This window comes from Castor canadensis, chromosome 6 (genome assembly GCF_047511655.1).
Source record: "Castor canadensis chromosome 6, mCasCan1.hap1v2, whole genome shotgun sequence".
Lineage (NCBI taxonomy): Eukaryota > Metazoa > Chordata > Mammalia > Rodentia > Castoridae > Castor > Castor canadensis.
Window position 1 is genome coordinate 39,033,150 of NC_133391.1, and position 11,348 is coordinate 39,044,497.

At 35.8% G+C, this 11,348-nt stretch overlaps 1 protein-coding gene across 3 annotated transcripts in view; it reads left to right on the forward strand.

Annotated features, from left to right (window-relative positions):
* Ferry3 (FERRY endosomal RAB5 effector complex subunit 3) overlaps positions 1-10,884 on the forward strand; it is a 36,590-nt gene extending 25,706 nt beyond the window's left edge. For all 3 annotated transcript variants that reach the window (XM_020180602.2, XM_020180603.2, XM_074076243.1), the window contains 4 exons: positions 3,655-3,857; positions 8,900-8,957; positions 9,556-9,623; positions 10,512-10,884. In XM_020180602.2, the coding sequence (XP_020036191.2) occupies positions 3,655-3,857; positions 8,900-8,957; positions 9,556-9,623; positions 10,512-10,604 (422 nt within the window). In that variant the 3' untranslated portion in view covers positions 10,605-10,884. The remainder of the gene's footprint in view (positions 1-3,654; positions 3,858-8,899; positions 8,958-9,555; positions 9,624-10,511) is intronic.
* Positions 10,885-11,348: the final 464 nt, after the last annotated feature.

Here is an 11,348-nt window from a genome sequence, read left to right on the forward strand (position 1 = left end):
TAGATGGAACATGGGTGATTTGATTTAGAATCCTATTTCCATTGCTTCTCACATTTTCCTGCTTTTTATTTCCTTTTTTATTCATGGATATGTTGTTTAAAAACTGGAATTCAGTCTCTCAATCCTCTTTCTGATTGATTTCATTCTGATAATCCTCAGTATGGTTTGTAGGACAGGTAATAGTAGGGAAGACCTGTTTGTGTGATTTATCCATGTGAAGTCTTTTAAACTACATGATCAGGTTATTATCTCAGAGATGGCTACCACTTGATAGTTTTTTATTTTCCTTGAAGGTAGTTTCCTCACATTTCCTTCCTTAGATCTTTGATAAGTAGGTCACTTTGAATTTAATTTAAGAACATGTCATTTCCATTTCTGGTACTGACTTGAAAGGCCTTAGTCCATCAGATTGCAGTGATCAGCCTCCAAGTTTCCTACCACCTTCAGATATACCACCTTTATGGGTAATGTTAGTCACCACACGATTTCCTCCACTTTGTGGAAGAGGAAACCATTCTCTTTTCCATCTAAAATTACCTTTTTATGAAGGATTTTTCATGTTCCTTTTCATAGATCCATAATTTAAATCATCCACATTTTGTGGCTTTCTTAAAATATGTCAATCTTATTATTATTCTGGAGGTACCCATGTCTGTTGTTTTTTTAAAAAAAAAACTTAACTATTTATTGCTGTATATATTTCCTTCCTTACTCTATTTTGGAAAAAAAGCCTAGGAGTTAGTATCTGTTGCCACCAAATAAGGACCATGTGTCATAAGTGTGAGTTAGAAAAGGAATACTAAACTATTCAGTCATGTATCTTTATAACATCTGAATTTCCATTTAATTAAAGGATACACAACCAGTATATTTATAGGGGAAGAAAAAGGTCTAAGTCACAAATTATTTTAGTTGTTAAAAAAAAAGTTTTATTTATGTATTTCTATGCCAGCAGTGGTTTATCTAATTGTTTGCAGTTTATGTCAGTTCATTCACACAACAGCCTTGTAAAGAAAGCAGCCAGGCATTATTTTTCCTATTTCACACACAAAATAACAGATAATAAGTTGAACTGACTTGTCCAGTATCACTCAGCAAATACACACTAGACACCATATCTCTTCAACATCCAATGTAGTTCTTTTTCTAGGACATCTTAATAATTTAGTTACTACTGCCAGCTGTAGGGCTGGCCCCCATTTTATTAATGGGTAAAATGAGACCAAGAGGCAAGTCATTTAAGGTCAAACAGAACAGCGCCAGAGTGAGGATTAAGAACACCTGACTTGCTCACTAAGTCATCCTACCTCACTCTGGGCCATAGCCCATATTTAATGCTGTGACTCCCATCATCTGAACTATCAGTAAGATAGTTCAGTAGGAGTTCACTGGGCCCAAAAGAATATTGCCTCACGTAGTACACCAGGTTTCTGATAGGCAATCTGTATCTTCTGTTGCCTTCCTGGGAAATTATAACTAGACTGTTCCTCATTAGCTTCTTTCTCTTCGTCCAGTTTATTTTGTATCTCTATTGCTGTCCTTCTTTAAACTGCCTTTTCTGTTTATCTAATTCTTTATCTTGTTCAAGTTTTCAAAAAAGAAGAAAAAGACTTTTGCCTGGGACCTATAAGAGATACCTGCAAGTACAGCTTATGTTCCCTGGTGACTAGAAATAGTAAGCATAGTGCTAATGTGTATTAAGCACTTTCAAATATGAATATGCAATATTTTAAAAGTAGAACTCTAAGTCAATTACTATGAAGCAAGGGTGAGCAGAATTTGTGAGGGAAGGGCTAATAGCAGAGGAGCCTAGCTAAACAGACTTTTCCTAGAAAGACATATCAGAATTTCCACTGAGGCATGTGTATTTGTAAAAACTTTCTGTATGTGTTTTATATTTTAGTTATTTCTCTCGACAGAAACTATAGTAAATAGAAGCTGATAGATTTTTTTCTTGGCTATTAGGGCAGCCCAGGAAAAGTGGTGACTGTAGGTAGCATGGGTTTTAGGCTTTGAGAAACACTGCCCCAGCATTCAGTCTAAAGCATTCATTCATCCATTCAACAGATGTGCTGGAGATAGAACATTAAACAAGATGGGCAAAATCCTACAGTCATGGCCAAGAAACAGTAATCTCTTTAAAATAATCTATAGATTTCCAGTGCTAAGAAGAAAACAAAATATAATGATATAAAAAGCAATGGGGGGTTCCTATACCAGCTAGACTAGTAAAGGGAGACTTTCTGAGGCGTGACATTTGATCTGAGGTGATTGCTGGAGTCAGCAGGGTGAGAATCCTGGAGAAAAGCCATCCAGGCAGCAGCTCTGAGTTGGGAACAAGCTCTGAGTGTTTGAAGAGCTGAGCAAGAGCCCATGAGGCTAGAGAAGAGAAGGTGCGACCAGGAGATGCCTGAGAGAGAGGCCAGATCCAGACCCTGTAGGCCTCATAGACTCAAGTGAAGAATTGGGCTTTTCTCTAAACGTAATAGGAGCCTGTTGGACAATTTTAAATAGGGGAGTGACATAATCCAATTTATATGCAAATAATCTTGGCTGCAGTGAAGAAATGGTTTGTAGTCAAGCAAGAATGTGAGCAAAGTGATCAATTAAGAGAATATATTCTATGATAAAGTGAGAGCACACTTGGGAGGTATGAGGATAGGTAAGACACCGAAAAAACTATATAGCATTTGTTGCCCTCAATGCAGAGAAACTAATGCAGATACTTTAAAGCAACTGAGGCCAATAGGATAAGGGGACCAGGAACTAAAGAAAAGATTAGTTTGAGAAGAATTAATTTAGAAGGTAACACACATGCACAGGAAAGCAATGAAGTCAACTCCCTGTATAGCTATCTTTATCTCAACTAGCAAAAACCCTTGGTCCTTCCTATTACTGCTTATACTCTCTCTTCAACAAAATTAGAGATAAGGGCAAAATAGTTTCTGCCTGGTAGTGAGGAGGTGGGGGGGAGAGGGAGAGAGTGGGGAGGTAAGGGAGGGGGCAGGGTTAAGGGGGGAGAAATGACCCAAACATTGTATGCACATATGAATAAAAGAAAAAATAATTTAAAAAAACTAAAAAAAAAAGAAAATGTTCTAAACTTAGGCAAGATAATTTAGTAGCAGAAACTGGGGTGATAGCCATAAAAGTGGAATGCCCAGACTCAGTATACTTTTAAAGAGATAGAACTGAAAATAGTAGCTAGTGGATTGGGGAAAGAAAGAAAGAAAGGAATTACGGACAACTTATGTATTTCTGACCTGAGCAACTATTAAACAGAGATTGGTTCCATTAATTGAGAGAAGAGAGAGCATGCTTAGAGAAGGGGGGACACACACAACCAAATAGCTAAACTCTGTATGTTAAGTTTGACATTTTAAGTTTTTATATCAAAATAAAGGAGTTCTCATTTATCTATTACTTGATAGCTACTTGATACCATTTTGTGAACTCTTGAAAATTGGCTATTATCTCTTATCTTCATCACTTTCTTTCCAAGAACAAGGAGCAGGAATAGTAGTTGCTTTCTGTGTTCTACATAGGTTCCTGACACCCTACCAGGTCCACATTGACCACCCATTGCAATTACTTACAAAGCCCATGAGCGTGATTCATGCATTTAAAAATCATGATTCTATTTGTTGTTTGTAGGAGAATTTTATATTACACGGCATTCTAATCTCTCAGAAATCCATGTTGCTTTCCATCTTTGTGTGGATGACAATGTGAAATCAGGAAATATCACTGCTCGTGATCCTGCCATTATGGGACTCCGAAATATACTCAAGGTTTGCTGTACCCATGACATCACAACAATAAGCCTTCCCCTCTTGCTGGTGCATGATATGTCTGAGGTAAGCAGAAAGAAAAATCTTGTGACTTTATGAATATGTTACATATTAATATCATTTAATAATTATTTTGCATTTTAGAAGCCCCTACCCTTTTACTAATGGATAGGATGTGTCCTATCTGGCCAATAGACTGAATGACATAGGACAGTGAATAATACTTAATCATATGTTCAAAGAATTTTAGACAAAGTAGGTAAACTAGAAATTCAGAATCATCTTTAGCTTTAGATAGACATGTACCTTCCTCCTCTCTCTCCCCCTCCACTTCCTCTTCCTCCATTTTTGTCTTAAGTAGCATTAGATTTACCTCCACGTTTATACTTGGCTTAGGCTAATATTAAAATGAGTTTGCATTGTGTGAGTATGCATTAATAGTTAGCAGAAAGAGATCCAGATGGTAGGAAGAAGCCAGTTTCATTTTACCATTTTTCTCAAGGATGCTCTTTGAGTGATCCAAGATTGGGCTTCTACATTTAAGATGTGACATAACCATTCACCCATTTTATTATGTACTATAATTTGACATTTTTAATCTTAAAAATTCTCTTTCCATGACTGTTTACATCCATGAAGGACGAATATCCATGGCACTGTGCCTGCTTGTTCTGACTACTCCAAGCATATTATGAATATCAGGAAGGAAGTTTGAGCATTGGTTATTAAAAGTTATTTACTGAAATTAAAACTTGCAGAAATGCTATATTATTTTACATTTTAGACTAATTCCCCACTTAGACTCATTATATTACAAAAGGTGTCATTATAAATTCTGCACTGTATGTAAGCACTGAGATAATCAGTTCTGTCTGAGACAGTGTGACTTTACATTATCTCCCACTTGCAAATCTAGTCTGGTGTACCTTCCTTCACCACCCACAGGATTATTTTGGTTAAGAGAATTCTGGCACCATCCTGTGAGGGCTGCATCAGACTTCCTCATTTTGCCTTGCACTCACTTCTGAAGCCTCGTGCATACCTAATATGGCATCAGGACAGATGAACAAATATGTTTTGTTTTGGGTCTTTTTTGGTTTTGTTTTCACTGTAGCTTTCTAAAGTTTTCGTTCCAACAGGAGTGTTTAGCTATTGTTAAGTTATCATCACTAACGAGTTCATCTATAAAAGGGTCTTAGGGGAGTGACGGACATCTGTGATGAATTCCTACCACAAGGAAACATCCAAACATTCCTGCAGCTGCACTCCTGGTTAACCAGTTTATAAAAATGGTTATATGTAGGTGGGAAACAACCTCAAAAACAGTGTTTCCAAAAGTCACTAAGTTCAGATTTTCTTCCAGACATCTGATACTACTAGCATTCCCTCGCCCACAGTGCTACAAAAGTTACATGTTTTAAATTGGGACATCCAGCTGCAGAACATTAAATTTGTTTAGGAAGTGTCCAATTTAATTCACTAAAGTATATTGAGCCATGATCCTCCCATTTGTTGTATTTAAACATCCATTCAAGGTCAAGAAGTTTATTCTGCAAACTCAGATGACACAGGATGTAGAGGTAATATGTCTTTGCTTTTGTGCAAAAATTCCAAAGCATTTTCAGGTGTTGTTTTCTTCCTCCAATAACCAGAAACTGTAGACGCAGTTGCCACATGTTAGTGCTTACAAGGAAGTGATGAATTCTGAAACAGTCCATGATATTTATGATAGATAAAAGAGCTATGGAATTATTTGCAGCTTAAAAAGAAAAAGGAAAAAATATCAAGAAGAAAGGCACACTGGTTTCATCTCCATAGATCTTTGTGATCTGAAGACGCTGTCCTAGTGGAGACAATTTAACTTAATATACATGGAATGACTCTTCAAGTCAAGAACCCTGAGTTCCTGACTTTCTTTTATGTTTATTATTGATTTTTTGAATAATTTTGGTGGTAAAGATTTTAGTTTTGCAATTGTTATGCATGAAGATGTTGTTCGTGTTTAACTTTTTATTGGAGTATAATACACATACAGAAAAGTACACGTAAGTGTTCAGCTCAGATCTTTCACAAACTGAACAGCAATGTAACCAACACCCAGCTTATGGAACAGAACATTGCCAGAACTCTGGATGTCTCCCATGTTCTCCCTTCCAGTTACTTAACTACAATCTCTACCTCAAGCATCAGTCAGGTGTGCTTCTGTCGTTCATCCTGGATCTGGGTGTTTCATCAGGATTGGGTTTGACACTCATCCACATGACTGTGGATTGCTCATCTCATTATTTACTACTCCATTGTGTGACTAGGCCACAATTACTTAGCTGCTCTACTACTTATGAGCAGGCAGGTACCTTCTACATCGTGATTGTTATGACTCGTATTGCTATGAATATTGTTACACATATCTTTTGACATTTCTTAGGGATGGAACAGTTAGCTCTCAGGATATGATTATGTTTAGCTTCGGCTGATACCTCCAAATAGTTTCTCAAGGTAGTTGTTTTGTGATGTGAAAAATATGAAACAAAGCCAGCCATACTCTTACCTTCTCATAATGGCTGTAGAACTGATTCATGCAAGTATTCCAAACACTGCAGAAGCACATGCGTGAGAAGTAAAGAATAATCTTGCAATCTTCACCACTGGTGTGTGTACAAACTCAGAAAATAATTCTTCTATTTAACTTACAAAACATTGAAGACTTACACAGACACACTGCCTAACTCCAGCAGAGTTAATCAGAGGATTAACTTCTTAACAGGAAGATTTGAGTAGTCAACATATGTCCATTAGCTTTAAATAGAAGGCATTGCCTCAAGTATAATCAGAACTGAAATTTTAATTTCAGTTTTACATCCTTAGAGCCTAATCTATGTATAGTATCAACTTATTATCTGCAGTGTAACAGTAGGGCCCAGTTTTCTGCCTCAGTTCCAAAATCTAAAATGTTTCATGTGACCTCTCCAGTGGATTACTTTCACAATGTATTTTCTCAGCATGTCACTAAGATTTAGTCATTTTGCCATTGCACAGACTTTGTGATCAAGACTTTCTATACTGTTGTCTGTCCCACTCAGTTCTATATCCCTTCTACTGTAATATATACTAAGATTTGTTCTTAGAAGTCAGTTCCATGTGAAACTACTGGCCACACACCATGGTGATGTGTAATATGCCATGTCTTCTCATGAGCTTATTGACTTCTAACACAGCTTACCTTCCCTAAGTACTCAAAACCATCCTTTTAAGTATGATTTTAATCAGAGAAGAAAGAAATTACAGGATAGAAAAACTGGCAAGCATCTACCTTAAACTTGACGACAGACTATCTATGTAGATGTATGAAAAATTTGAAGATAAATGTGTGTGTGCAGCTGTCTAGCATTTACTTTCAGATTCGCATGCTGTTAAGCAGCATTAAGTTAAAATAAGCCAAATATAAGGGTGTATATCATCTGAAAATTAAATTAATATTAGACTGTATCTGTCAGTTCATAGCTATGTTGGGATCTTGCTACAAATTGATATTTTGGTATGTTCTTGAAATAGTATTGATGAAACAGTGTCATTAATTAAATCATATCATCTAAAGAGTGTGAAGTTCTTAATTTATCTCATGTTCTAGACCATGCTATTAACTACACGTATACAAAAATAATAGAGCATGGTATAATAGACAAGTAAGGCAGTAAAGGAATTGATTCTTTTTTTCCTGCCTGATTTTGTTCACATCATTAGAACTATCTCCTTTAACTTGCACTGGAGTTTTTCATCACTGCTATTATTATCCTGGTTTTAATGCATTTGGATATTATATATTTTATATGTTGGTGTCCAAGGCTAGCAATTCAAAAATTCCGTTTCACAGTTCATGTCAGTTGTCCTCCTTAGACTTTACCTTAGGATTTACCTGAAGTAATTCAAAGGTCAATCATAGATGTAATAAATTCTATAGATTATAAGACAAGATAATGCACACACACATATATATACACACCAGAAAGAGAGATAATCATTATAATGGTATAATAGTAATTATCAGTTGATTCTCTTGTAAGAAATTTCAAAAATGGTATGCTTTAGAGTAATGTTTTAAAGTAATGTGAACACTCAGTTATATTTTTTATTCATTCCTGCCTGTGACTCTTGAATAAATGTTCCCCAAAGGAAATGAGACACCATGAATGAGAACCATCAGAAACAATTGAACTTAAAAACAGATACATGAAGACTTGAGGCCTAGAACTGTGAGACTCAGAACATAAAAAATTGATGGCTGTACTTAACACATTATTACTTTTCCCACTAATTTTTTTTCTTTTGGAAAAATATAGTTATTTTGCATTAAAATATAGCACTGTTTTAGTGAAATTAATTTTATTTATATTTCAGTTTAATTTCTAATGTAATGAATGCCGAGTGATATAATTCACATAAACAAAAGTTTCCTGGAGTTCTCAGTAATTTTTAAAAGTACATTATTCTGAGACCCCAGAAATTTAAGAATCACCATAACAAAATAATAAACATGTCTTGTAGTTACAATAATAAAGACTTGGAACATGGGGAAAAAATTCTTGTGCTAGAAAAGAAATAGAATTTAAAATGTCCTGCTCACTAATCGTACTATGGAAAATTATACAATCTAGTGACTGTCACTGACACCGGCATTTGTACAAAGATTAGAAAACATCATAGAAAATAAATGTCTGGTTTAGGGTGGCTGGGATGGGATATTTATTTCCATTACTTTTATAATAACATGTTATACAACAAGGACATTTTATTTCATTTGCAAATATTGTTACAACTTAATTCAAGCTAACATTGAGAGTAGTAGGTGGAGTTTCTACATTCCTTATAGTTGTCTTTAAAGTTAATTATCTAGAGAGTTGTAAGGATGTGCTTATTTTTTAAATCGTGTTCACTAGGCTAATTAAAATAGTTTGCATTCTACAAGTATAGTCTAACAGGTAGAAATTGGATGCCTAAAAACTATAGGAAATACATCTGGGATTAGCAAATAATTGTATGCTATGGCTACATTTTAATTGTTTTACAAAATTCTGTTAAAAATGCATGATTTGTTCTATTTGTGTTTTTAGGAAATGACTATACCCTGGTGCTTAAGGAGAGCTGAACTTGTGTTTAAGTGTGTTAAAGGTGAGTATGACCTTGTATTTAACTACAACAGACTGTATTTCCTCCCAAATATTGAAAGTAGAACAACCCAGAAGAAAGAATGTGAAAGGTACCTTTGTTGCCTGGTGCCTCGGTTAAATATTTATAATCAATCAATTATTTCATAACAGACTTTATAATTTATCTTTTTCAGACCCAAAATAAATAAATCTGTAGCCCTCTTGAAACACAAGGATATTTTGGATGTTCTCTTTCTAGCTTGCTCTCTGTTGCCTTTTGTTTTCTTTTTTAAATGCCTTTTATCTTCTTAAGAAAAAAACAGAGCCATATGTTTAATTAACTTTTAATAACTTGTTTTAGCTTCATTGTATGGAGGCCAGCTAGGAATTGAGAAACCCCAAGCAAGCGTGTGATCAAACTCTTTTTAAACCTCTCTGACAAAGAGAATTGCAGATCGCAGTCATTCATTTCATCTAAAGGCCTATCCTCCACTATAGACAAGTGGTTACTAAAAAGTCAAGATGTGAGTCCCCATAGTGAAAGTTGAGCTCCTCTCAGTAAGTTCGTGGCAGGGTGACAGGCCAAAACTCATAACACAAAGTCCATTGTTCTATTTTAGGTTTCATGATGGAAATGGCTTCATGGGATGGAGGAATTTCTAGGACAGTGCAATTTCTCGTACCACAGGTGTGTTATTTGAATAGCTCTCACTCCAATTAACATGTTTTATAATGTACCTTGTAGGTACAGCTAAGCATACAGCCCTAATCTCCTAACTCTAACATCAAATACTAACCACTTTTTTTGGGGCAGTACTGTGCTTTGAACTTAGGGCCTCATACTTACTAGGCAGACACTCTACCACATGAGCCAACCCCCAACCCTTTTGTTTTTCCACTGTTCTTTGGATAGGGTCTCACTTTTTTGCCCAGGGCAAACCTCAGACCTCATTCCTCGCTCCTGTGCCTCCCACATAGCTAGAATGACAGGAGCACACCACTATGCTCAGTTTGTTGGTAGAGATAAGGTCGAGCTACCTTTTTGCCTGGGCTGGTCTTGAACCATAATCCTCCCAATCTCCACCTTCCTAGTGTCTGAGATGACGGCAAGCACTACCATGGCCAACCCGTGACCCTTCTGTTTTTTTCCCAAACTTTCTATTTTTTAAAGAGAGAAGTATTTGTATGCCATAAACGCACTTAGTGATTGTCATAGCGTCAGCACCTACCACTCATGGGATCTTTTAAAAGAAGGGCATTTGCAGAAAATGATTCTGTATTCTGCATAGAGCTTAGCCACATTGGTAACATTTATTCCTGATTGCACTAGTGTTATCTAGGAGCTTTCTAGTAATCAAACTTACTATTTGACAGAAACAATGTAAATTCTCAGAGTGGAGCCAGAAAAACAGCCCCAGTTCATAGATGTGCAATTAAATCAGGCATGAAAAACAATGTTTTACATATTGTACTCCAGATCTAGACTTAGGTCCATATTTTAAAATACTTTTAACAATTTAAAAAAATCAATAATGATTTAACAAATACAAACTTTTTTCTCTTTTACTTCTTACAGAGTATTTCTGAAGAAATGTTTTATCAACTTAGTAACATGCTCCCCCAGATCTTCCGAGTCTCATCAACACTCACTCTGACATCCAAGCACTAAACCCTTATAGACTGACATGCCGGCAGAAAAGGATTGTTAAACTCTCCAGGAACTTAAGCTATGCTGGAATCCTGTCAAGCAAAAGATGCCCAGAAAGAGAACCTGCAAACTAAGCCACAAATCAAATCATGATGTACGTTTGTTAAACATTGCAAAAAACTTACATCCTATACAGAGCAGTGATCACTCCTAACTGAAACATTTGTTCTTAAAGCCTTGTTAGGAAAGAATATCTTTTTTGTACATTTATGTCCTATCAATAAATGTGAATAAGTTAAAATTTCCTGTTTATCATAGAATGACACTTGCTATAGGAGACCGTTCACTACATTTTCATGGAGATCTTTGATTTTTCCAAGAGGCTTGAATCATACATTAGATATAAGTCCTAATTAGGCACACACATAAAATCCTCTACTTTTTTTTGACAAATCAAGACTTAAAAGCACTGAGCGATACATTGCAAATATAGGTTTCTTGTGAAATGTTTTGTAGCACTAGAAATATCTGAGACAAATGTGCTTGTTCTGTTAAAGTCTCCTGCTTTAAAACTTTGTTTTAAAATCTACTCTTTCTAAGGCTGTGTAAGTTAGAGTCAGAAAAGGCTTTGAATTCTTTACCTCTGTCTCATCTTCCCTCTGTGACCTTGTCCTTGTCTATTAATAACATTTCATGGGCTGGGAAAATAGTGTTCTTTTTGACGCCTGATGTAAAGTTAGTCTACACCAGCACCTGGCAGTATTT